General features: G+C 57.8%; 1 protein-coding gene across 39 annotated transcripts in view; it reads left to right on the top strand.

Moving 5' to 3' along the window:
- Nucleotides 1–25,842, top strand: part of OBSCN (obscurin, cytoskeletal calmodulin and titin-interacting RhoGEF) — a 230,155-nt gene that overhangs the window by 146,467 nt on the left and 57,846 nt on the right. For 15 of the 39 annotated variants that reach the window (XM_070792362.1, XM_070792374.1, XM_070792359.1 and 12 more), the window contains 26 exons: nt 235–501; nt 610–873; nt 1,189–1,452; nt 1,997–2,260; nt 2,586–2,849; nt 4,806–5,069; nt 6,235–6,498; nt 7,664–7,927; nt 8,247–8,510; nt 9,303–9,566; nt 9,887–10,150; nt 14,461–14,724; nt 15,048–15,311; nt 15,848–16,111; nt 16,435–16,698; nt 17,022–17,285; nt 17,605–17,868; nt 18,174–18,437; nt 19,118–19,384; nt 19,556–19,822; nt 19,983–20,255; nt 20,873–21,142; nt 21,451–21,647; nt 21,825–21,900; nt 24,096–24,368; nt 25,428–25,694. In XM_070792362.1, coding sequence (XP_070648463.1) covers nt 235–501; nt 610–873; nt 1,189–1,452; nt 1,997–2,260; nt 2,586–2,849; nt 4,806–5,069; nt 6,235–6,498; nt 7,664–7,927; nt 8,247–8,510; nt 9,303–9,566; nt 9,887–10,150; nt 14,461–14,724; nt 15,048–15,311; nt 15,848–16,111; nt 16,435–16,698; nt 17,022–17,285; nt 17,605–17,868; nt 18,174–18,437; nt 19,118–19,384; nt 19,556–19,822; nt 19,983–20,255; nt 20,873–21,142; nt 21,451–21,647; nt 21,825–21,900; nt 24,096–24,368; nt 25,428–25,694 — 6,645 coding nt within the window. The remainder of the gene's footprint in view (nt 1–234; nt 502–609; nt 874–1,188; nt 1,453–1,996; nt 2,261–2,585; nt 2,850–4,805; nt 5,070–6,234; nt 6,499–7,663; nt 7,928–8,246; nt 8,511–9,302; nt 9,567–9,886; nt 10,151–14,460; nt 14,725–15,047; nt 15,312–15,847; nt 16,112–16,434; nt 16,699–17,021; nt 17,286–17,604; nt 17,869–18,173; nt 18,438–19,117; nt 19,385–19,555; nt 19,823–19,982; nt 20,256–20,872; nt 21,143–21,450; nt 21,648–21,824; nt 21,901–24,095; nt 24,369–25,427; nt 25,695–25,842) is intronic. The other 24 variants (XM_070792367.1, XM_070792382.1, XM_070792350.1 and 21 more) reach the window with 23 other exon arrangements.

Raw genomic sequence — 25,842 nt, 5'->3', positions numbered from 1 at the left:
TGAGGGTTAGGGCGCCAACAGGTGAATTCGGGGCATTAAATGTACCCCATAATGCCCCACCCTTCTCTGCTCCATGCGGTTCGGCTCACCCTCCTGGACAGGTAGCATTCTCGGGGCCCCATCCCCAGCCCCCAGTGCAGACAGCGAGGTGGGCCTGCCTGCCTCTGCCGGTTGCTGCCCTCCACCATCCTCAGCCGTGCGGGCTGTGCTGACGGAGCTCATGCCCGTCCGCAGCTCGGCCAGTGCAATTCCGAGAGGGCCTGAAGGACGTGGAGGTGCTGGAGGGGGGCGCTGCCACGCTGCGCTGCGTGCTGTCGTCTGTGGTCAGGCCTGTGGAGTGGCGGCGTGGGGATGAGCTCCTGCAGCCTGGAGGCAAGTACAGCTTGCGGCAGGACGGGACCGTGCTGGAGCTGGTGGTCCGAGACCTGCGGCCTCAGGACAGCGGGCAGTACTTCTGCAGTTTCGGGGACCAGAGGACGTCGGCCAGGCTCACCGTCAAGGGTAAGCATCTCAGCCACCCTGCCCACGTGACACTCCGCAGTCCCACACCACCCCTTTCATCCTTCCGGGGGAGGATGAAGGTGATGTGTCCATTGGACCTTGTTGCAGCTCTGCCTGCTGAGTTCATAGGAAGACTGAGAAGCAAGGAGGTCACGGAAGGGACCACATCCACATTCCGCTGTGAGCTCAGCAAGGAAGCCCCCGTAGAGTGGAAGAAGGGGCCCGAAACCCTCAGAGCCGGGGACAGAGTGAGCCTGAGGCAGGACGGGGCCGTGTGTGAGCTGGAGATCCGTGAGCTGACCGCCGAGGATGCTGGAGAATATTCATGTGTGTGTGGGCAGGAGAAAACCTCAGCCACGCTCACCGTCAGGGGTAAAGACCGCATGTGGCCAGGCAGAGCTGGGTTTGGTGTCCAGTCACTGACTTCGTGTCGTCTCCCTGCAGTCATCCCACCTTCCCTCCTCGTCTCAGCGTCACCCTCTTCCCATAACTCCCCAGAACTCCTTCCTCCTCCCTGGGCTGTTGTATGGACCACAAGAAACCAGCCTCTGAGCTGCTTCCCACCTCTCGGGTCACTGCAGGTTCTGTCCTGTGTCCTGTGGGAGCTTATGCCTTTTTCTCTGTCTTGTCACATCCTGCCTTCAGAGTTCTCCCAAGACTCTGATATTCGTGTCTCTCTGTCCTCAGCTTTGCCTGCTGAGTTCACAAGAAGACTGAGAAGCAAGGAGGCCACAGAAGGGACCACAGTCACGCTGCACTGTGAGCTGAGCAAGGCGGCCCCCGTGGAGTGGAGGAAGGGGCCCGAGACCCTCAGAGCTGGGGACAGAGTGAGCCTGAGGCAGGAGGGAGCCGTGTGTGAGCTGGAGATCCGTGACCTGACCGCCGAGGATGCTGGGGAGTACTTGTGTGTGTGCGGGCAGGAGAGGACCTCGGCCACACTCAGCATCAGGGGTAAGGACCATGTGTGGCCAAGCAGAGCTGAGTTTTGGTGTCCAGTTATTAACTTCATGACATCTCCCTGCATTCATCCCACCTTCCCTCCTCATCTCAGCCTTACCCTCTTCCCATAACTTCGTGGATTTCCTTCCTCCTTTCTGGGCTGTTGTGTGAACCACGAGAAACACGCCTCTGAGCTGCTTCCCACCCCTCGTGTCACTGCCGGTTCTGTCCTGTGTCCCGTTGGCGTCTGCATCTTCCAGTCCATCCTGTCACGTCCTGTCCCCCAGTGACCTCGGGAGGATTGAATGTCCTCCAACCTTCTAACCTCTCCTGCCCTGCCACCAGATGCGCAGACGTGAGGCCTGAGGAGTCTGTGGAAGGGGTCCCAGGCATGCTGAACGGACTGGGCTGAGGGGCCACAGTCCAGTGTGTGAGCCTGGGGCACCAGCCTGTGACCTGTGTCCAGTTGGGTGTTGCGTCTTTTCTGTGATGTCCAGGACCTATCTACCCTGTGGGTTCAGAGAGCATTATAGTGTTTGTGTCTTTCTATTTCCAGCCCTGCCTGCCAAGTTCACAAAGGGTCTGAAGAAGGAAGAGGCCGTGGAAGGGGCCACAGCCATACTGCGCTGTGAGCTGAGCAAGGCAGCCCCCGTGGAGTGGAGGAAGGGGCCCGAGACCCTCAGAGCCGGGGCCAGAGTGAGCCTGAGGCAGGAGGGAGCCGTGTGTGAGCTGGAGATCCGTGAGCTGACCGTGGAGGATGCTGGAGAATATTCATGTGTGTGCAGGCAGGAGAAGACCTCAGCCACACTCGCCGTCAGGGGTAAAGACCGCGTGTGACCACATGGACTGGCATTTGGCGGCTGCCCTTCATCTCTCTGGTCTCAGTTCCCTTTCCTACGTTGCTGACTCACTATCCTGCTCCTTTTCTTTCCATGATTATTCCGTTCTCCCTGTCATGTCCCGTGTCTGTTCCGTGGCACATGTACCGCTGGACCTTTTAAGGTCACAGTCGCAGTGTGTGCTGGCACCCCAGCAGGTGGGCCAGGTCCAGTTGGGTTTTATGTCTTCTGTGCACTGTTCACATCCTGTTGCTTCTGTGTGTTCAGAAAGTGTGATAGTGTTTGTGTCTTTCTGACCATCTCCAGCCCTGCCTGCCAGCTTCACAAAAGGTCTGAAGAAGGAAGAGGCCACAGAAGGGGCCACAGTCACGCTGTGCTGTGAGCTGAGCAAGGCGGCCCCCGTGGAGTGGAGGAAGGGGCCGGAGACCCTCAGAGCCGGGGACAGAGTGAGCCTGAGGCAGGAGGGAGCCGTGTGTGAGCTGGAGATCCGTGACCTGACCGTGGAGGATGCTGGGGAGTACTCGTGCATGTGTGGGCAGGAGAAGACCTCAGCCACGCTCGCCGTCAGGGGTAAAGACCGCGTGTGGCCTGTGGAGCAGCGGCTTCGTGTCTGCGGGCTTTAGCGTGTCCTCCAGCTCTGCCCTGTCTGTCTGCAGTCCTTCATGTCTCTGCACATCTCCCGCATTCTTGCGGCAGGAGTCTCCACAGTCTCCCTCCCTTCTCTGAGGCCCACCTCAGATAACGAGCAGAGGTTGAGGTCCTCACTGTCCTCAGCGGCTCGTGTCTGAGAAAGAGGAGGCGGACAGCCACATAGGGAGAGAACAGAATTATAGTCCCCTCTCGAGGGAGCATGACAGGAGAGAAGCTGGGAAGTAGATGAGAGCGTGGCCCTTGAGGGTGGGATGTTGAAGGGGTGGTGAGAGGGTAGTCTGTGAGCGAGCGTGATGGGAGGGCCTCGGGGCTTCCGTCCAGCGTCTGGTTGTTATGGGAAGTGAGCTTGGGGTGTGGGGGAGGTGGAGACGTGCTGGAGGTGGTGTGGAGGTGGTGTGGAGGTGACACCTCGGTGTGGAGGTGCGGCGGCGTTTGAAGCAAAAATGAAGTGAGTGTGAAGTGGCTGCTGTGGAGGGTGAGGTGGAGGTAAGCCAGGAGGTGAGGTCTGGGTGGAGAGTGGAGTGGAGGAGAACTAGGTGTGGACAGTGCTTGACCACGGCGGGCAGAGGAAGCAGGGACGGGAAGCTACACTGGGGAGCAGAGCCAGGTCCAGGAGGGCAGCTGGGCACCCATGCTGGACTGGGGTCAGTGTCTGGCATCTGTGGTGGGTGAGCTGACTGTAGACAGCGGCCACAGGAGGGGTTCTGTCAAGGTGTGACGTGCCCTCCCAGAGCTCTGCAGGTGCTCAGAGGCCTCACATCCTGGGCCCTGTTGGGCTGTACTCATGAGACAAGGTGGGACAGTAAAGAAGAGGATCCAGAGGCTGGCAGGGCCGTTGTGAACACACATGCTCAGATCTCTGGGGAGAGGTCAGGCCACGATGCCATCTTCATGGATGAACTTCGTGAGTGAAGCATAGCATTTCTAGCACAGAGACGCTGGTACCCATGCTGTTCAGACTCACCAGGAGACCACAAGGGGTGTGGGCTCGGAGGCTGTCACACAGTCAGGAGCAGCTTCCATTGCAGGGAGGAAGCATCGCCAAGGGCCGAGGACCAGAGAGCCCAATGGCGCTCGTGGTAAAGAATCTGCCTGCCAGTGCTGGAGACATGAGACTCAGGTTTGATCCCACCCACTCCAGTATTCTTCCCTTGGAAATGCCACGGACAAGGAGCCCAGCGGGCCATAGTCCATGGGGTCGCAAACAGTCGGACACGACTGAAGCAACTGGGCACGCCTGCAGAGCGCTCAAGCTGACCAGCTACAAGCAGTCCAAGAGAGCGGCTTCTCAGAACGTGCAGATCCCAGGGACACCTACTCCAGGGCGACAGGGCAGGAGTGGGGTGGCTGTGCTCCCCTTCTGGCCGTGGTGCTCCAGGCCCTGTCAGCCCTGGGCTCTGGCCCCAGCAGCAGTAGGAGCTGACAAGGCGGGTATCCTGGGGTAGACACGTGGGATAGTTTAGATAGCTCTCTTTGTGTCTCCGTTCCCAGCTATACCCCTCAAGATCATAAAGTCACTAAAGAATGAAGCCTGGAGGGGGCCATGGCCATGGTGTGGTGTAAGCTGGGCCATGGAAGATGCTGGAGGACATCCGTTCCAATTTATCATCACTTTCTGCGGGCACTGTGGCCATTTCCACGTTCTGTCCATGGCGTGAGGTCCTCCCTGAGGACTGTTTCCTTGCTGGTTTGTCTGTGCTCTGCACACACTGCCCCTCCCCAAGCACTGCTATCTGCCCATGTGTCTACGGGTCTAGGCTTTTATTCCTCATTTGCTCCAACGTGTGACTGTTGCATTGTCAAGTGTCCACATTCTGACCCCTCTACATTTTCCAGAGAGTCTGATGTTTCCCTTGTCACTCTGACCCTGCCCAGCCCTGCCCGCCAAGTTCGCAAAGGGCCTGAGGAAGGAGGAGGCCACAGAAGGGACCACGGTCACGCTGCGCTGTGAGCTGAGCAAGGCGGCCCCCGTGGAGTGGAGGAAGGGGCCCGAGACCCTCAGAGCCGGGGCCAGAGTGAGCCTGAAGCAGGATGGAGCCGTGTGTGAGCTGGAGATCCGTGAGCTGACCATGGAGGATGCTGGGGAGTACTCCTGCGTGTGCGGGCAGGAGAGGACCTCAGCCACGCTCACCGTCAGGGGTAAAGACCGTGAGAGGCCCCAGGGACCTGTGGCTTCGTGTTTGCGTGTGGTCTCTGTGTCACTGGCTCCACTGTAGGATTCTGTGCCTTTTTGAATCTTTGCACCTGGGTCCCTGCAGATGACTGTTGGCTCCGGGTTCCTCGTTCAGTAGATGTCAGTGTCCAGTGCTGTGTCTGCTGTTCCCTCCGGGACATTTGTCTCCCTCACCATCTGTGCATCTCTTTACTTGTTCGTGCTGTGGTCTTTTGCAGTTTGTGGGGTTTTGTGTCCTGGAGAGAGTTACCCTGAGAGTCTGATGTTCTCAGGGACTTTGTAGCCCTCCTCAGCCCTGCCTGCCAAGCTCACAAAGGGTCTGAACCATGCAGAGCCCGTGGAAGGGAGCACGGCCATACTGTGCTGTGAGCTGAGCAAGATGGTCCACGAGGACTGGAGGATTGGACCGAAGCCCTTGAGATGGAAATAAGACTGCCTGGGGCAGGACGGGGCAGCGTGTGAGCTGGAGATCATGGCTCGCCTATAATGGTTGCAGGGGAGAGTGTGGGGGCAGGAGAGGTCTTTGGCCAGGCTCGTTGTCAGGAGTGAGGACTGCATGTGACCACATGGACTGGCGTTTGGTGGCTGCCCATCTGAGGCTCCAGCACTTTGGCCACCTGATGCAAAGAGCGGACTCGTTGGAAAAGACCCTGATGCGGGAAATATGAAAGGCAGGAGGAGAGAGGGATGACAGAGGATGAGATGGTTGGATGGCCTCACCCACTCAATGGACATGAATTTGAGAAAACTCCAGGAGATGGGGAAGGACAGGGCTGCCTGGCGTGCTGCAGTCCACGCGAGTGCAAAGAGTTGGACACAATTTAATCACTGAACAACAACATAAGCATCTCTCTGCTCTCAATTCCCGTTTCTACCTTGATGACTCACTAGTCTGCTCCTTATCTTTCCATGATTATTCCGTTCTCCCTGTCATGTCCCGTGTCTGTCCCATGTCTGTCCCATGGCACATGTACCGCTGGACCTTTTAAAGTCACAGTCACAGTGTGTGCTGGCACCCCAGCAGGTGGGCCAGGTCCTGTTGGGTTTTGTGTCCCTGTGTACTCTCTGTATCCTGTTGCTTCTGTGAGTTCAGGACGCGTGATATGCTTGTGTCTTTCTGACCACCTCCAGCCCTGCCTGCCAAGTTCATGAAGGGTCTAAAGAAGGAAGAGGCCGTGGAAGGGGCCACAGCCAAGCTGCGCTGTGAGCTGAGCAAGGCGGCCCCCGTGGAGTGGAGGAAGGGGCCCGAGACCCTCAGAGCCGGGGCCAGAGTGAGCCTGAGGCAGGACGGGGCCGTGTGTGAGCTGGAGATCCGTGAACTGACCGTGGAGGATGCTGGGGAGTACTCCTGCGTGTGCGGGCAGGAGAGGACCTCAGCCACGCTCACCGTCAGGGGTAAAGACCGTGAGAGGCCCCAGGGACCTGTGGCTTCGTGTTTGCGTGTGGTCTCTGTGTCACTGGCTCCACTGTAGGATTCTGTGCCTTTTTGAATCTTTGCACCTGGGTCCCTGCAGACGTCTGTTGGCTCCGGGTTCCTCGTTCAGTAGATGTCAGTGTCCAGCGCTGTGTCTGCTGTTCCCTCCGGGACATTTGCCTCCCTCACCATCTGTGCATCTCTTTACTTGTTCGTGCTGTGGTCTTTTGCAGTTTGTGGGGTTTTGTGTCCTGGAGCGAGTTACCCTGAGAGTCTGATGTTCTCAGGGACTTCATAGCCCTCCTCAGCCCTGCCTGCCAAGCCTACAAAGGGTCTGAACCATGCAGAGGCCACAGAAGGGAGCATGGCCATACTGTGCTGTGAGCTGAGCAAGATGGTCCATGAGGACTGGAGGATTGGACCGAAGCCCTTGAGATGGAAATAAGACTGTGCCTGGGTCAGGACGGGGCAGCGTGTGAGCTAGAGATTATGGCTCGCCTATAATGGTTGCAGGGGAGAGTGTGGGGGCAGGAGAGGTCTTTGGCCAGGCTCGTTGTCAGGAGTGAGGACTGCATGTGACTACATGGACTGGCGTTTGGTGGCTGCCCATCTGAGGCTCCAGCACTTTGGCCACCTGATGCAAAGAGCGGACTCGTTGGAAAAGACCCTGATGCCGGAAATATGAAAGGCAGGAGGAGAGGGATGACAGAGGATGAGATGGTTGGATGGCCTCACCCACTCAATGGACATGAATTTGAGAAAACTCCAGGAGATGGGGAAGGACAGGGCTGCCTGGCATGCTGCAGTCCACGCGAGTGCAAAGAGTTGGACACAATTTAATCACTGAAGAATAACGTAATCATCTCTCTGCTCTCAATTCCCGTTTCTACCTTGATGACTCACTAGTCTGCTCCTTATCTTTCCACTATTATTCCGTTCTCCCTGTCATGTCCCGTGTCTGTCCCGTGTCTGTTCCGTGGCACATGTACAGCTGGACCTTTTAAAGCGATAGTCACAGTGTGTGCTGGCACCCCAGCAGGTGGGTCAGGTCCAGTTGGGTTTTGTGTCTCTGTGTACTCTCTGTATCCTGTTGCTTCTGTGAGTTCAGGACGCGTGATATGCTTGTGTCTTTCTGACCACCTCCAGCCCTGCCTGCCAAGTTCACAAAATGTCTGAAGAAGGAAGAGGCTGTGGAAGGGGCCACAGCCAACCTGCGCTGTGAGCTGAGCAAGGCGGCCCCTGTGGAGTGGAGGAAGGGGCCCGAGACCCTCAGAGCCGGGGCCAGAGTGCGCCTGAGGCAGGAGGGAGCCGTGTGTGAGCTGGAGATCCATGGGCTGACTGTGGAGGATGCTGGGGAGTACTCCTGCATGTGCGGGCAGGAGAAGACCTCAGCCACAGTCGCCGTCAGGGGTAAAGACCACGTGTGACCACATGGACTGGCATTTGGCGTCTGCCCTTTGTCTCTGCTCTCAGTTCCCTTTCCTACCTTGCTGACTCACTAGTCTGCTCCTTTTCCTCCCATAATTGTTCTGTTCTCCCATGTCCTGTGTCTGTTCCGTGGCACATGTACAGCTGGACCTTTTAAAGTCACAGTCGCTGTGTGTGCTGGCACCCCAGCAGGTGGGCCAGGTCCAGTTGGGTTTTATGTCTTCTGTGTACTGTTCACATCCTGTTGAATGTGTGTGTTCAGAAAGTGTGATAGTGTTTGTGTCTTTCTGACCACCTCCAGCCCTGCCTGCTAAGTTCATCAAGGGTCTAAAGAAGGAAGAGGCCGTGGAAGGGGCCACAGCCAAGCTGCTCTGTGAGCTGAGCAAGGCAGCTGCCGTGGAGTGGAAGAAGGGGCCCGAGACCCTCAGAGCCGGGGACAGAGTGAGCCTGAGGCAGGAGGGAGCCCTGTGTGAGCTGGAGATCCGTGACCTGACCGTGGAGGATGCTGGGGAGTATTCCTGCGTGTGTGGGCAGGAGAAGACCTCAGCCACGCTCGCCATCAGGGGTAAAGACCACGTGTGGCTAAGCAGAGCTGGGTTTGGTGTCCAGTTACTGACTCAGGCATCTTGCACTCACCCCACCTTCCCTCCTTGTCTCAGCATCACCGTTTCCCCACGTGCAGTGCTGTGCTGGGCTTAGTCACTTCAGTTGTGTCTCTTTAGTGATCCTTTAGTGATCCTATGGACCTTAGCCCAGCAGGCTCCTCTGTCCATGTGATCCTCAAGGCAAGAATACTGGAGTGGGTTGCCATGCCCTCCTCCAGGGAATCTTCCCGACCCAGGGATCAAACCTGTGTCTCCTGTGTCTCCTGCATGGCAGGCTTATTTTTTACCATTGAGCCACCGGGGAAGCCCCCTTCTTCCCATAACTCCGTGGATTTCCTTCCTCCTTCCTGGGCTATTGTGTGAATCACAAGGAACCAACCTCTGAGCTGCTTCCCACCCCTCGTGTCACTGCCGGTTCCGTCCTGTGTCCCGTTGGCATCTGCGTCTTCCAGTCCATCCTGTCACGTCCTGTCCCCCAGTGACCTCTGGAGGATCGGATGTCCTCCAACCTTCTAACCTCTCCTGCCCTGCCACCAGATTCACAGACGTGAGGCCTGAGGAGTCTGTGGAAGGGGTCCCAGGCACACTGAACGGACTGGGCTGAGGGGCCGCAGTCCAGTGTGTGAGCCTGGGGCACCAGCCTGTGACCTGTGTCCAGTTGGGTGTTGTGTCTTCTCTGTGATGTCCAGGACCTATCTAACCTGTGGGTTCAGAGAGCATTATAGTGTTTGTGTGTTTCTGACCACCTCCAGCCCTGCCTGCCAAGTTCACAAAAGGTCTGAAGAAGGAAGAAGCCGTGGAAGGGGCCACAGCCAAGCTGCGCTGTGAGCTGAGCAAGGCGGCCCCCGTGGAGTGGAGGAAGGGGCCTGAGACCCTCAGAGCCGGGGCCAGAGTGAGCCTGAGGCAGGAGGGAGCCGTGTGTGAGCTGGAGATCCGTGACCTGACCGTGGAGGATGCTGGGGAGTACTTGTGCATGTGTGGGCATGAGAAGACCTCAGCCACGCTGGCCATCAGGGGTAAAGACCACGTGTGATCATGTGGACTGGCATTTGGTGGCTACCCTTCGTCTCTCTGCTCTCAGTTCCCTTTCCTACCTCGCTAATGCACTATCCTGCTCCTTTTCCTCCCATAATTGTTCTGTTCTCCCTGTCATGTCCCGTGTCTGTTCCGTGGCACATGTACCGCTGGACCTTTTAAAGTCACAGTCGCTGTGTGTGCTGGCACCCCAGCGGGTGGGCCAAGTCCAGTTGGGTTTTGTCTTCTGTGCACTGTTCACGTCTGTTGACTCTGTGTTCAGAAAGTGTGACAGTGTTTGTGTCTTTCTGACCATCTCCAGCCCTGCCTGCCAAGTTCACAAAAGGTTTGAAGAAGGAAGAGGCCACGGAAGGGGCCACAGCCAAGCTGCGCTGTGAGCTGAGCAAGGCGGCCCCCGTGGAGTGGAAGAAGGGGCCCGAGACCCTCAGAGCCGGGGACAGAGTGAGCCTGAGGCAGGAGGGAGCCGTGTGTGAGCTGGAGATCCGTGACCTGACCGTGGAGGATGCTGGGGAGTACTTGTGCATGTGCGGGCAGGAGAAGACCTCAGCCATGCTGGCCGTCAGGGGTAAAGACCGCGTGTGGCCACGCAGAGCTGTGTTTGGTGTCTGGGTACTGACTCACGGCGTCCTTCGTACTCCCTCTGTGTTCCCTCCCTGTCTCAACACCGCCTGTTTCCAGAAGACTGTGGAACCTCTTTGGCCTTCCTGTGCTGATGTGTGAACCACAGGAAACCAGCAGTTAATCCACTTCCCCCCATTTGTGTCAGCACTGACGCTGTTCTCTCGTCCTGTTGGCGTCCGTGTCGTTTGCTCCATCTTGTCACTTCCTTCCCAGCAGTTCTCCAGAGAATCTCATGGTGTCCATGTCACTGGTGCTCCCAGCCCTGCCTGTCAGTTGGATGCCAAGGCAGGGGCCTGGGAAGTCCACTGAAGGGCTGCGCTGGGGGCAGCCCCAGGCACGGCGTGTCCTCGGCCCAGCCTGTGTGCGGCCTGTGTCCTCTTGGGTGTTGTGTTCCCGCTGCTCTCTTCACCTCGTGTCTTCTCTGTGTGTTCACCCCGTGTGATGGCCTGTCTATCTTTGTGACCAGTCCTGCCCACCAGTTTCACAAAACACCTGAGGAACAAAAAAGCCACAGAAGGGGCCACAGCCACCCTGCATTGTGAGCTGAGCAAGGCAGCCCCTGTGGAGTGGAGGAAGGGGCCTGAGCTCCTCAAATACACAGACATAGTGAGCCCGGGACAGAACGGGGCCGCGTGTGAGCTGGAGATCTGTGACCTGGGGGGCGTGGACTCTGTGGTGTGTGTGTGGGCAGGAGGGCACCTCGGCCACACTGATGTCCAGGGTGAAGACTGCACGTGGCCGCGTTCGTGACTCCTCTCTGCCATGTGTGATGTGCTCTCCCCGTGTTACTGCTGTCTCAGAGTTAGAACCCACTTCACAGAGACACTGGCCAACTGTGTCTAGGCCTTGTGGGTACAGACCCCAGGGGTGCCCAGTGCAAGGACACCCTCAGGGAGGCACCGGCAAACAGGCAGTATGGTTTAGAGCGCTGCCCTCAGCCACGGCTGAGGCTGAGGGTGTGTGTGGGCTCTGGAGCCCAGGTGTGCAGCGGGGCCGTTCATGCGGGTGACAGAGCTGCCCCGAGGACTGAGGCGCAGTGTTTGGGAGTGCAGCGAGCAGGTGGCGGCCAGCCCAAGCCCTCCGGTGCTGCGCTAATCAGACAGCATTTGACTGACCTTGGAGCCTTTGTGAAGCCTCTAAAGAGCTCTGTCTCAGAAAACCTGGGCTGCGTAACGAATACCACATACGGGTGACTCACAACACACATTCGTTGTTTCGTAGTCGTGGAGGCTGGAAGTCCAAGATCCAGGTGTCTGCGGGAGACCTCCCCCTTTGGCTTGTAGATAGCCACGCTCGCTCTTTGTCTGCACCTGGTCACCCTTCTGCGTCTGCTGTATTCTAATCTTCTCTTCTTATAACAATACTTATAAGTCAAATTGAATTAGTCACTCTCCTGGTAACTCCATTCTACCCTAATTACCTCTACAAAAACCTTACTTCCAAATAAATTCACATTCTTAGTTCCTGAGACTAAGACTTCAGTGTATAAATTTGAGGGGAGACATGATTCAGTCCATAAAGATTTGGACCATAAAGAAAGCTGAGCACCGGAGAGTTAATGCTTTTGAACTGTAGTTTTGGAGGAGATTCTTGAGAGCCCCTTGAACTGCAAGGAGATTAAACCAGTCAGTCCTAAAGGAAATCACTCCTGAATGTCCATTGGAAGGACTGATGCTGAAGCTGAAGTTCCAATACTTTGGCCACCTGATGCGAAGAGCTGACTCATTGGAAAAGACCCTGATGCTGGGAGAGTTTGAGGCCAGGAGGAGAAGGGGGCAACAGAGGATGAGATGGTTGGATGGCATCACTGACTTGATGAACATGAGTTTGAGCAAGCTCTGAGAGTTGGTGATGGACAGGGAAGACTGCTATAGTTCATGGAGTCACAAAGAGTTGGACATGACTGAGCGACTGAAAAGCAAAATGATTCAGTCCATAATACTCGTTTTCTTGCTCTAAAAATGCATGTTCTGACGTGCAGAGTACATTTACCCCAAACCCCAAAATTTTAGCCTATTTTAAGGTCAGGCTAAATCCAAAGTCTAATCTAAATCTCATCTAAATCAAGTGTGTGTGAGATTGGAGGTATGATTCATCCTGAGGCAGAATTCCTCTGCAGTTGTAAACTTGAAACATCAGACAAGTTGTGTGCTTCCAAAATACTTCAGTGAAACAGGCATGGGGTAGATGTCCCCATTGCAAAAGAAAGAAGTAGGAAAGAAGAAAGAGGCCCCTGGTTCCACAGAGATCTGGCACCTACTAGAGACAAATTCTGGGAGATTTTCAAGATTGGAGAATGATCCTCTGGCTCAAAGCCCTGTCTTCTGGGCCCTGCACAGAGGTGGCCCCCTGGGACCATGGATGCTGTGGCAGCCTTGCTGACTTCTGATTGCCTTTGGGGTTATTCCCAACTGTGAAGGATAGTACATGTCCCAGCTGCATAGCTATATTGGCCCACCCGGTAGACATCCCATCTTCCATCCTGTCCCTTCTGAGTCTGATTGTCACGGCTGGCATTGTTTCTGCTGATACAAAGTTCTCAGAAGCCTTGTTGGTCTCCTTTATAATTCACAGCAGTCCAAGATTTCAGACAAGAGAGTCTTGCACACAGCCTCCTGAGTGATTCCATTTCTGTTCCTGGCTTTTCTAAGATGGCCGATTGGATCCGAGACACACTTAAAAATCTCTTTACCAGATGGTTTCCAGCCACACAGTATTCTCTCTAGAACAGGTGTTCTCTCTCTCTTTTTTTTTTTTGAAATTTCAATGGGCTGAAAAATTTCTAAAGTATCCATGTTAGGTTTCTCTTTGTTTAAATACTTCCTTCTTCAATATAACTCTTTTGTCTTACATTTTACCATGAACAAGGAGCTGTCATTCTGCCTGCAATGCTTGACTTACGAATTACCTCAGCTGAAAATACCCAAGTTCACTTGTAAGTTCTGCCTTCCATAAAACTCTGGGACACACAATTCAGCCAAATCCTTCACTGCTTTATAGAAGGATTGCCTTTCTTCCAGTTTTCAACAACACATTTCCATATGAGGACTCGCCAGGAGCACCTTTAGAATCCATATTTCTACTGGAAATCTCTTCAAGTGATCTAGATTTATCTAACGTGCACCTCAGAACTCTCCCAGTTTCCACCCATCACCAGTTCCAAAGAGAATTCCATAATTTTAGGTATTTGTTACAGTAGCAGCCCACTCCTGGCACCAAAATCTAAATGACTTAACAGTATCGTAGTGGCTTAAACCTCAGAAAATGGTTTTCTCCTAGCCCTAGAAGCGGGAGTCTGAGGTCAGGATGTGGCAGGGCTGGTTTCTCTTGAGACCTCTCTCCTTGGCGTGTAGACGGCTGTCTTCTTTCCATGCCCTCACATGGTCATCCCTCTCTGTGCATCTGTGTCATAATATCTTCTTTTTATAAGGAAACCAGTCATGTTGGGTTAGGTTCCACCCCATTGAGCTTGTTCACCTCAGTTACCTCTTCAGATACATCTCCATTCTGTGCCCTGGGGTTAGGGCTCCAACGTATGAATTTTTGAGGGATGTGATTCAGGCCACAGCAGGGTGTAATCAGGATGAGCCGTGATCAGCTGTAACTTGTGAAGCTCGTGCTCTGCCTGGAATTGGGATGGAAGAGTGGACTGCAGGTTGGAGGGCTAGGGGGCAGGGTTAGAAGGCCAAGGCTGGAATCCACTGGGGTCTAAGAGATGTGAGTCAGGAGAGTGGGGTCCAGTGGGGTCAGGACAGGAATGTGTAAGGTGAATGAGGTGGGACCTGGTGAAGGCAGGGAAGGCCTGCAGTGTGCCCAGATGTGGGCAACACGTGATTGATGCCTTACCTGGGATGGGAAGCACAAATGAGGGGTGTCAGTGGGGCATTGGTTGTCATGGCTGGAAGGTGCCTCCTGGCCATTCTCCCAGGAGAGTTGTCTATTGCGTTGTTGCGTGTAAGTTGTGAGCTGGGAGAGCATGGTTTGGACTCTGGGTGTAGATGAGTAGGCCATTAGACAACAGGAAAAGGTGTAAGTAGGACAGATGAACTCTGAGAAGAAAAGAGGCCTGGATGGAACCAGTCTCTTGCAACCTGCAACTTAGCAATATGGAGAGGATTGCACTGTCACACATGCTCTGGTCTGCATCATGGCACGTCCTCCACCCATCCTGCATCTACCCCATCCTGAATGTTCAGGTGAGACCCCCAGTCCTTTATGGGGGTTGATGGCTTCTGTCCATCTAACTCTCTGCAGCCATGCCTGCTCGGTTCATCAAAGAACTGAAGACCAAGGAGGCCACGGAAGGGGCCACAGCCACACTGCGCTGTGAGCTGAGCAAGGCGGCCCCCGTGGAGTGGAGGAAGGGGCCTGAGCCCGTCAGAGCCGGGGACAGAGTGATCCAAAGGCAGGAGGGAGCCGTGTGTGAGCTGGCGATCCGTGAGCTGACCGTGGAGGATGCTGGGGAGTACTCGTGTGTGTGCGGGCAGGAGAAGACCTCAGCCACGCTCGCCGTCAGGGGTAAAGACTGCGTGTGACCACGTGGACTGGCATTGGGCGGCTGCCCTTCATCTCTGCTCTCAGTTCCCCTTTCTACCCTGCTAACTTACTGTCCCGTTCCTTTTGCTTTCATAATTATTTTTGTCCGTGTCACGTTTGCTGTCTGTTCTGTGGTGCATGTACAGATGAGCACTTTTAAAGTCACAGTCACAGTGTGTGCTGGGCACAACCCGCGGGTGGTCCGATCCATCTGGGTTTTGTGTCTTCAGTGTACTGCTCATGTCCTGCTGCTTCTGTGTATACACAAAGTGTGATAGTCCTTGTGTCTTTCCGACCATCTCCAGCCCTGCCTGCCAAGTTTGCAAAAGGTTTGGGAAAGGAAGAGGCCATGGAAGGGGCCACAGCCATACTGTGCTGTGAGCTGAGCAAAGCAGCCCCTGTGGAGTGGAGGAAGGGGCCCAAGACCCTCAGAGCTGGAGGCAGAGTGAGCCTGAGGCAGGAGGGAGCCGTGTGTGAGCTGGAGATCCGTGACCTGACTGTGGAGGATGCTGGAGAATATTCATGTGTATGCGGGCAGGAGAAGACCTCAGCCACGCTCGCCGTCAGGGGTAAAGACCATGTGTGGCCAAGCGGAGCTGTGTTTCGGTGTCCAGTTATTGACTCATGGCATCTTGCACTCGTCCCTCCTCATCTCAGCCTTATCCTCTTCCCATAACTTCGTGGATTTCCTTCCTCCTTCCTGGGCTGTTGTGTGAACCATGAGAAACACGCCTCTGAGCTGCTTCCCACCCCTCGTGTCACTGCCGGTTCTGTCCTGTGTCCCGTTGGCATCTGCGTCTTCCAGTCCATCCTGTCACATCCTGTCCCCCAGTGACCTCTGGAGGATCGGATGTCCTCCACACCTTCTAACCTCTCCTGCCCTGCCACCAGATACACAGACGTGAGGCCTGAGGAGTTTGTGGAAGGGGTCCCAGGCACACTGAACAGACTAGGCTGAGGGGCCACAGTCCAGTGTGTGAGCCTGGGGCACCAGCCTGTGACCTGTGTCTAGTTGGGTGTTGCGTCTTTTCTGTGATGTCCAGGACCTATCTAACCTGTGGGTTCAGAGAGCATTATAGTGTTGGTGTGTTTCTGACCTTTCTAGCTCTTCCCACCAAGTTCACAAAGGGTCTGAAGAAGGAAGAGGCTGTGGAAGGGGCCACAGTCATGCTGCGCTGTGAGCTGAGCAAGGCGGCCCCCGTGGAGTGGAGGAAGGGGCCCGAGACCCTAAGAGCTAGGGACAGACTGCGGGTGAGGCAGGACGGGGCCGTGTGTGAGCTGGAAATCCATGACCTGACCATGGAGGATGCTGGGGAGTACTCATGCATATGTGGGCAGGAGAAAACCTCAGCCACGCTCGCCGTCAGGGGTAAAGACCACGTGTGGCCACATGGGCTGGCGTTTGGCGGCTGCCCTTTGTCTCTCTGCTCTCAGTTCCCTTTCCCACCCTGCTAGTTGGCTAGTCTGCTCCTTATCTTTCCATGATTATTCTGTTCTCCCTGTCATGTCCCGTGTCTGTTCCGTGGCACATGTACCGCTGGACCTTTTAAAGTCACAGTCACAGTGTGTGCTGGCACCCCAGCAGGTGGGCCAGGTCCAGTTGGGTTTTGTGTCCCTGTGTACTCTCTGTATCCTGTTGCTTCTGTGAGTTCAGGACGCGTGATATGCTTGTGTCTTTCTGACCACCTGCAGCCCTGCCTGCCAAGTTCACAAAAGGTCTGAAGAAGGAAGAGGCCACAGAAGGGGCCACAGCCATACTGCGCTGTGAGCTGAGCAAGGCGGCCCCCGTGGAGTGGAGGAAGGGGCCCGAGACCCTCAGAGCCGGGGACAGAGTGCGGGTGAAGCAGGAGGGAGCCGTGTGTGAGCTGGAGATCCGTGGGCTGACCGTGGAGGATGCTGGGGAGTACTCGTGCATGTGCGGGCAGGAGAAGACCTCAGCCACAGTCGCCGTCAGGGGTAAAGACCGCGTGTGGCCATGTGGGCTGGCGTTTGGTGGCTGCTGTTGCCTCTCTGCTCTCAGTTCCCTCTCCTGCCCTGTTCACTCACTGCCCGGCTGCTTTTCCTTTCATAACCATTCTGTTCTCCTTGTCACGTTCCCCGTCTGTTCTTCGGCACGTGTACAGGTGGGACCTTTTAAAGTCGCACTCACGGTGTGTGCTGGCAGGCCCAGCACACCTGTGTCCAGTTGGGTGTTGTGTCTTCTGTGTACTCTTCGTTTCCTACTTCATGTGTGTGTACAGAGAGCCTAAGAGTCTTTGTGTCTTTCTGCCCACCTCCAGCCCTGCCTGCCAAGTTCCTGAAGGGTCTCAGGAAGGAGGAGGCCACGGAAGGGGCCACAGCCAAGCTGCGCTGTGAGCTGAGCAAGGCGGCCCCCGTGGAGTGGAGGAAGGGGCCCGAGACCCTCAGAGCCGGGGACAGACTGCGGGTGAGGCAGGACGGGGCCGTGTGTGAGCTGGAGATCCGTGAGCTGACCACGGATGATGCTGGAGAATATTCATGTGTGTGCGGGCAGGAGAAGACCTCAGCCACACTCGCCGTCAGGGGTAAAACCCATGTGTGGCCAGGCGGAGCTGGGTTTGATGTCCAGTCACTGACTTCATGTCGTCTCCCTGCACTCATCCCACCTTCCCTCCTCATCTCAGCATCACCCTCTTCCCGTAACTCCCCAGAACTCATTCCTCTTCCCTGGGCTGTTGCGTGGACCATGAGAAGCCAGCCTCCAAGCTGCTTCCCACCTCTTGTGTCACTGCAGGTTCTGTCCTGTGTCCTGTGGGCATCTGTGTCTTTTCCTCTGTCTTGTCATGTCCTGCTTCCAAAATTCCCCCAAGACTCTGATGCTTGCATCTGTCTTATTGCATTCAGCTTTGCCTGCTGAGTTCATAGGAAGACTGAGAAGCAAGGAGGCCACAGAAGGGGCCACAGTCACACTGTGCTGTGAGCTGAGCAAGGCGGCCCCCGTGGAGTGGAGGAAGGGGCCCGAAACCCTCAGAGCCGGGGACAGAGTGAGCCTGAGGCAGGAGGGAGCCGTGTGTGAGCTGGAGATCCGTGAGCTGACCGCGGATGATGCTGGAGAATATTCATGTGTGTGTGGGCAGGAGAAGACCTCAGCCATACTCGCCATCAGGGGTAAAGACCGCGTGTGGCCAGGCAGAGCTGGGTTTGGTGTCACTGACTTCGTGTTGTCTCCCTGCACTCATCCCACCTTCCCTCCTCATCTCAGCATCACCCTCTTCCCGTAACTCCCCAGAACTCCTTCCTCCTTCCTGGCCTGTTGTGTGGACCATGAGAAGCCAGCCTCCAAGCTGCTTCCCACCTCTCGTGTCACTGCAGGTTCTGTCCTGTGGGCATCTGTGTCTTTTCCTCTGTCTTGTCATGTCCTGCTTCCAAAATTCCCCCAAGACTGATGCTTGCATCTGTCTTATTGCATTCAGCTTTGCCTGCTGAGTTCATAGGAAGACTGAGAAGCAAGGAGGCCACAGAAGGGGCCACAGTCACGCTGTGCTGTGAGCTGAGCAAGGCGGCCCCCGTGGAGTGGAGGAAGGGATCTGAGACCCTCAGAGCCGGGGACAGAGTGAGCCTGAGGCAGGACGGGGCCGTGTGTGAGCTGGAGATCCGTGAGCTGGTTTCGACGGACGCTGGGGAGTACTCGTGTGTGTGCGGGCAGGAGAGGACTTCGGCCTCGCTGATGGTCACGGGTAAGGATGGGCTTGCAGGCTCGTCTGGGAGCCTGTGTGTGTGCCCCTGTCTCCTGTGCCCACGTCAGCCCCGGTGGGCACCCGTCTCCTCTGTGTCTTGTGCAGCTTCTGTCTGTCGCCCACGTGCTCACCTGCCAAACTCTCTGTTCAGTGTCCCCATGTCTGGGTTCTGCTCTCCAGTCAGGTGACCTCCGCGGTTAGCCTCATGTGTGGATGGAATTTCCACCTTGTTCCCCTCCCCTGCCTGTCCTAATGCAGTCCACACTTCCCCCATACTCCATAGCCTCTAGTCAGGATCTGGGGGTCGTGGCCCTGCCCTGGGAGTCTAAGCAGATCCCTGCTTTCCCACCTCAGTGGCTGGAGGGACACGGGCTTGCCTGTGGGCTTCCTGGGTGGAAGTCAGCATGCGAATCCCCTGGGTCAGATCCAGGGTCCCTTTTGCAGCCCCCACTGCATTCCCTCCTCTACCTTAGAGTAGACCCCGGCCCATGACCCTACTCCCACTCCGATCCTCCAGAGGAGCCTGAGGCAGTGGGTCCTGTGGGCAGGTGAGGCAGGCCTGGTTAAGGCCCTCAGGGGGTCTGACTGGGTTTGGGGTGCCAGTCTCCTGTCTGGGTGACTGGGCCTCAGGCTTGGGGATGGCCTTCCCTCTCCCCTTCACCCCGATCCCCGCTCCGCAGCCCCACAGGTGGTGTTCCGGAAGCCGCTGCAGAGCCTGCAGGCTGAGGAGGGTACCTCGGCCAGCCTGCGGTGTGAGCTTTCCGAGCCTGGGGCCGCCGTTGTCTGGAGTAAGGGGGGCCTGGAGGTGCAGGCCGATGGGCGCCGGGAGCCGCGGCAGCAGGGCCACGTGGCAGAGCTGGTGCTGAGGGGCCTGCGCCGGGAGGACACGGGAGAGTACACCTGCAGCTGCGGCTCCCAGGCCACTAGCGCCACCCTGTCCGTCACAGGTGGGCGCCCAGCGGCCCCACACACGGGGGGTGACCCTGGCTCCCACGGGGTGGGCAGGCCTGGGGTGACGCCCCCCGCCCCCTGCCCGCTGCCGCCCCCTGAGAGCTGCGTCCCTGTGGACCCCTGCCCCCATAGCTGCTCCCGCCCTCACGTTCTGCCTCCCCCTGTAGCTGCGCCTGTGAGGTTCCTTCGAGAGCTGCAGGCCCAGGAGGTAGACGAGGGCACGACGGCACGCCTGCGCTGTGAGCTGAGCCGGGCGGGCAGCAGTGTGGAGTGGCGCAAGGGCTCCCTGCAGCTCTTCCCGTGTGCCAAGTACCAGATGGTGCTGGAAGGCACAGCCGCTGAACTGCTGGTGCACAGGGCCGAGCAGGAGGATGCTGGCCTCTACACCTGTGACACGGGCCACGCGCAGAGCACCGCCAGCCTCTCTGTCCGGGGTGAGCCTCCCACTGGCCCCTGCCCCCCCCCAGTCCCTGGGCCCCCCTAAAACCAGCAGGCCCCTTGATTATCAGCTCTGAGCGCCCCTCCGTGGTCCACCCTGCCCGCCCTCAGGCCCCTTGCTCAGCAGCTCTGAGCACCCCTCCCTGCTTCCCCCAGCCCCCAGGCCTGTATTTAAGACAGAGCTGCAGAGTGCTGAGCAGGAGGTGGGCGGCGTGGCCAGGCTGTGCTGCCAGCTGAGTGATTCCGAGGCTGGGGCCCCCGTGCTCTGGCTCAAGGAGGGTGTGGAGCTGCACATGAGTCCCAAGTATGAGATGCAGCGCCAGGGAGCCACGTGTGAGCTGCTGATCCATGGGCTTGAGGCCAAGGACATGGGCGAGTACAGCTGCATGGTGGGCAGCCAGAAGACCTTGGCCTTCCTCAAAGTCAAAGGTGAGCGCCCCCTGCCTCACCCGCTGCCCTTGAAGCTGCCGCGGGGGCACCCCGGTTCCCTCAGCAGCCCCTCTCACCAGCTGCTGTTCCGGGGTGCCTCTCAGGCCTTTGGGGTGCCGGCTTTCTGTGCTCACCTCTGCACTGCTCTGTGCTGGTGTCCCTACAGAAGAGTGTCGCCTGAGGGGATTGTTGCCCCCACTCACTGCCCTGCCTCCCACCCCCACCCCCCGCCTGCAGGTGGGGCAGCCAGGCCTGGGCCACTCTCTCTGCACTCCTGTCTGTCCTGAAGATCTCGCTTCCATCATGTCCCAGCCGGGGCAGGGTTGGCCACAGGCTGGGAAGGGACACGAGCAGTCCCCCACCCCACAGCCGCCTGCTTCCTCCCAGCAGAGGTGCCCCCAGCCCAGCCCCTATCCCAAGGAGCTCAGTGTCACGAGAGGGAGCTGTGTTTGTGAGCACAGTGGGTGCTGAATCCCCCACGGGGCAGGCAGAGGCTGTGGCAGGAGACGAGTGTGAGAGTGCCTAGGAGGCTTCCTGGGGAGGAGTTGGGGTCGGGGACATGGGAGCTTGGCTTGGGTGCTCTGACCTGTCTGGTGAAAGCCCCCTTCACCCGCCAGAGCCTGAGGTGACCATCGTGCGGGGCCTGGTTGACACCGAGGTCCAGGCTGATGGGGAAGCAGAGTTCAGCTGCGAGGTGTCACAGGCTGGCGTGGACGTGGAGTGGCGCCTGCAGGGCCTGCCGCTGCAGAGCAACGAGGTGACCGAAGTGGCGGTGCAGGGTGGCCGCACCCACATACTGAGGCTGAAGAGCGTGACCCCGGAGGACGCCGGCACTGTCTCCTTCCACGTGGGCCGCCACACGTCCTCTGCCCAACTCACCGTCCGAGGTAGCAGGAGCCAGGCTTCACTGCACTTGGGGGCCGGAACGCCCCCTCAGTTAAGACCTTGTCAGGGGACAGTAATAGATGGCAAGGCTTCCTGCCTTTGAGGGTGGGAGCTGGTGCTGAATGACTGATTCTGGGGTGACCCAAGATGTTGCAGTAGAGCGGCCCCCAGTGTGCCTGTCTTCAGGAGTTGGGGCTGGGATGCTGGGGGCAGGCCCAGGGGCCTGGGAGGTGGCTCTGATGGTGCGGGGAGGGGCATCTCTGACACAGAGGCTGATACCGTGCCTCTACCCCGCCCCCACCCCGTGCAGTTCCTGAGGTGACCATCCTGGAGCCCCTGCAGGACGCTCAGCTCAGCGAAGGCCAGGACGCCCACTTCCGGTGCCGACTGTCGAGGGCTTTGGGCCAGGAGGCCCACTGGGCCCTGGGAGGCGTGCCCCTGCAGGCCAACGAGATGAACGACATCACCGTGGAACATGGCACACTCCACTCGCTCACCCTGCACAAGGTGGTGTTCCCCAGACCTTCTGTGCCCTGCAGTGCTTCCAGGGGCCTCCCACCTGCTCCCCCAGAAGCTGGGAGAGAGGGAAGGTTCCAACTCCAGTGCAATTGGGCTGGGGACTTGCAAAGTCGGGGTGGTTGAAATGGCAGTGCCAGCCTGACACGTGCATCTCTGTTCCATCAGGTCACCCTTGAGGACGCTGGAACCATCAGTTTCCAAGTGGGCTCGTGTCGCTCAGAGGCCCAGCTGAAGGTCACAGGTGGGCAGCCCCCTCCTACAGCCAGCCTCCCACTTGTGCATGTCCATGTGTCCCTACTTAAGGGACTGTTGGCAGGTGCTGAGGCCAGGAATCTGAGCCTTCCAGCAGTGGTCTTGCTGTGGGCTGGCAATTTTGCACCCTTGACCACTAAAGCCACGGGAGGTGGGCTAGTGAAGATAATAAGCTTGAGAAATTCTGGTGTGTGAGGGAGTCCTCACGTAGGATCAGGGCTGTGTGTAGGGGGAAGGTGGGGAGGCTGGTTGCTGGGGACTTGGGCCCTGAGGTCGAGGCAGGGTTTTCTGGGCTTCTACCCTCCACATAGCTACTCCTGTGATTTAGGTCCTGTGCTCTCATTTATACACACCTGCGTACCTGACAGCTCTCGGATGTTGGTCCAGTAGCTCACCTGTGGCACGTGAATGCTTTGGAAGATGGTGTGCCAGGCGTGGGAAATAAGATTTAAGGACCTTCAACTTGTTATACTTTGTCCCCAGAATTGGTCATCTCTGATCGCCTCCCCCTCGCCTGCTGGCCTGCTCCTGGTTTTTGTACTGGTTCCATCCATCTGCCATCTCTTGACCATCAGCCCGTCCACCACTTATCCATTCATCTATCTGCGCATGCATCCATGCATCCATCCATCCCTCCCTCTATTCCATCTGTCCATCCATTTGTCCCGCATCCATTATTCAACGACCCATCCATTCATCCACCACCCATTCTCTATCCATTTATCCAGCCACCATCTGTTATCTATCATGCACGCGTTTATCCACCCGCCATCGTCTATTCATCATTATCCATACATCCATGCACCATCTACCCATCTGTCTACCATCCACCCACCATCAGTCATCAGTCCATCCATCTAACCATCGTTCTACTGCTGTCCTTCATTACGTCCGTCTGGCCACCCATCCATATGTCTCCCATCTACCTGTTCATCCACCTATCCATCCACTATCCATTCTTCCATCCACCATCCACCCATTATCTGTCCATCATATGTTTATTATTACCTTGAGAGGGGCCAGATGCAGCTCTGCCCTCAGGGAGCCCCCAGTCTGCTGGGGGAGTGGGGCAGGAAGACAGTGTGCCCTGAGTCCCAGCTGTCCCCACCGTGAGTCTTCATGTGCCAGCTCTGTGGCCTCTAGGGCTGGGGAAGGCTCCAGAGTGCAGCATCCTCAAGCTGGACGCAAGGAGAGGGCCGTATCCTGGGTGTCCTGAGCAGAGCCGGGTGGGAAGGGCCTTGTGTGTCGTCAGAGTGGGCATCTGTGAGGGGCAGCATGGAGTGGGGTTGGGTCTTGCAGGCCCCACTGAGGGTCGTACTTTGGCCCTGCCCGTTTGTGGTGAGCTGGCTCACATGCAGACCCGAGCTGCGGCTTCAGACAGAGCTGTGAGCCTAGGGTGGCGAGGATGGGCAGACTCGGGAACCGTGTTGGAGATGGAATAGGGAGCTGGCGGACAGGTTAGGGGTGTGGTTAGATGTGCACACCTGTGAGAACACGGAGTGACTGGTGTGGGCCTGGGACAGGCATGTCGATGTGCACGCCTGGGAGGGACATGGGGTGCTCTGGGGAAGGGCCTGGCTGGGGTGGGTGTGCCAGCACAGAACACGGTCTGGGAAGCCCCCTGAACTCACACCCTGTGTAGCAGGTCAGGGAAGGATGCCATTCTGCACTAGGGCCCCAGAACCTTAGGAGACCTTAGGGGACATCTGGACACATGGCCCTCTGAGGATGGGAGAAGCATCTGCTTCCAAAGCCCCAGGAAGTAGGGCTCACTTCCCTAGCAGACCCCCTCCCTCTCAGAGAGGTGGGCCCCATGACTTCACCTTTCTGTCCTGCCCCAAACCCCTTAAGGATCGCGTCCATGGGACTCGAGGCTTGTCAGTTCTCCCTTACTGAAAAGGGTGTAGATGCGGGACATTGGTCTCCTTTGATGGAGTCAAACATGTCATGAAGGGCGCTGTGGGGTGTAGGGGGGCTGAGATGGCTCTCCACAGACTCACTGTGGGCGGTTTCCTTGTCTCATCCCGTGAGCCCCAGGTGCCAGCTGGCCAGGGTTGATCTCTACACCCCATCCCCAGGCTGCCTCCAGCATGGTGGACCCAGGTTAGCCCCAAATGGTAGACCCTGGTGTGGCCCCACAGACCCAGGGCACCCCATCTCCCCTCCTTTTGCCCTCTTGCACAGAGGCAGCACCGTGCCTGGTACGTGGCTTACAGAATGTGGACGTCTTTGCGGGGGAGGTGGCCACGTTCTCCTGCGAGGTGTCCCGTGCTGGTGGGCCGGAGGCCCACTGGTGGCTGGATGGGACCCTGCTGCAGGACGGCCCCCAGAGTGCCATCTCCGTGCGTGATGGGACCGTCCACTCCCTCACGCTCTCAGGCCTGGGGGTGGCTGACTCAGGCACCGTCACCTACCGAGCAGGGTCCCTGGTCTCCAGGGCCAAGTTGTTGGTCAAAGGTACCAGCCAATGGAACCCTGCCCTGTGCTAGAACTTCTGCTCTGCTGCCCCTGCACGCTTCCTGCGGGCTTCCTGGGTGGGAGTTTGGGGACTGACCCCCAGGATGCAGGGGGCATCTTTCCATGTGTGCCAGGGGTGGGCGCTGTGAGCAGGTAGCAGTCCTAGCTGGTGGATGAGAAAGAAGGTCGGACTCAGCAGTGATGCTGGAGGCCGACCCCGTTCCCACCTGCTCACAGGGCCCTGGGCCTGGCTGCCCACCCAGCTCCCACTCTGTGGCTGCCCCTTCCTCAGGCACGTATCCAGAGAGCAGCCTGGAGGTGACGGCAGCCTTCCCAGCCCCGGGCTTGGCCTGCACTGTCCCTGCTTGTAGCTGCTTCCGCTGCTGTGGGTTTGGTCAGGGTCTTGTGCCCTTCTGGGAGAAAGGTAGCCATTGGAGAGGGTAGCGGACTTCCAGGAAGCTCCCTCAGCCCGCTCTCAGTAGCGGTATTGGGCATTCTTGGCACGAGAGCCCAGTGTGGTTTCAACCACTTGGGGCCCAGTTTCTCAACTGGCCTCCTCTGTGCTTTTGCACAGTAAGCGTGGGCACTTGCCCAGATCCCGGGGCAGCCCATTTGTTGAATGGGATGTCAGCAAGTGGAGGTGGGGTGGGCTCCCCGAGGGGGCGGGTGACAAGGCCCCTGGAGAAGGGGTGAGTTGGACTGGGGAGGCCCCGTGCCCAGCAGAGCTTTGGATCCTGAACAGGCCCAAGGGCTTTCAGATGTGGGTTTTGTGTCCTGTTGGGGCACCACGTGTCCCGGGCTAGAGGAAGTTGGGGCTCAGAGGGACCAGTGGTAGGGAGGGCCCAGCAGATAGAGACTGAACCAACAGTCTGCTACAAGCGGGGGCCCGTGGGGGCAAGGTTGGCCCCACGCGGAGGGCCCTGGGTCACGGTGCTGGGTCCCCCTTGCCCCACAGCCCTGCTTCTGCTTGCCTCTGAGTCGCTGACGCTGACTGCAGAGGGTGGGTGGGCCGCAGCCACGCGGCTCCGGCTGACACGTGCCTGGCCTGTCGGCCGACAGATCCCACAGTGGAAGTGGTCAGTGCCATGCGGGACCTGGCAGTGGAGGAGGGCGGCCCGGCCGAGCTCCTCTGCCAGTACTCACGGCCCGTGCAGGCCACGTGGAAGATGGACGAGCATGCGGTGTGTGCGGACGGGCACCGTGTCGTCATAGAGCAGGACTGGACCGTGGCCAGGCTGTCTTTCAGGCCGGCCTTGCCCTGTGACAGCGGCATCTATTCTTGCGAGGCCGCGGGCACCCGCGTGGTGGCCCTGCTGCAAGTGCAAGGTGAGGCCGCCTGGCGGGCAGCCCCGGGCCCAGGACAGCTGCGCTGAGGCCCACGCCAAGCCGTGCTGGCCGAGTGGCAGGCAGTGACAGGATGCGCAAAAGAGGGGCTCCCAGGAAGCAGATCCTAGGCCCTGAGCCCACCCACCCA

The sequence above is a fragment of the Bos indicus genome, chromosome 7 (assembly GCF_029378745.1).
Source record: "Bos indicus isolate NIAB-ARS_2022 breed Sahiwal x Tharparkar chromosome 7, NIAB-ARS_B.indTharparkar_mat_pri_1.0, whole genome shotgun sequence".
Classification (NCBI taxonomy): domain Eukaryota; kingdom Metazoa; phylum Chordata; class Mammalia; order Artiodactyla; family Bovidae; genus Bos; species Bos indicus.
Note: the sequence above shows the minus strand (reverse complement) of the source record. Positions and strands in the feature narration are given on the sequence as shown.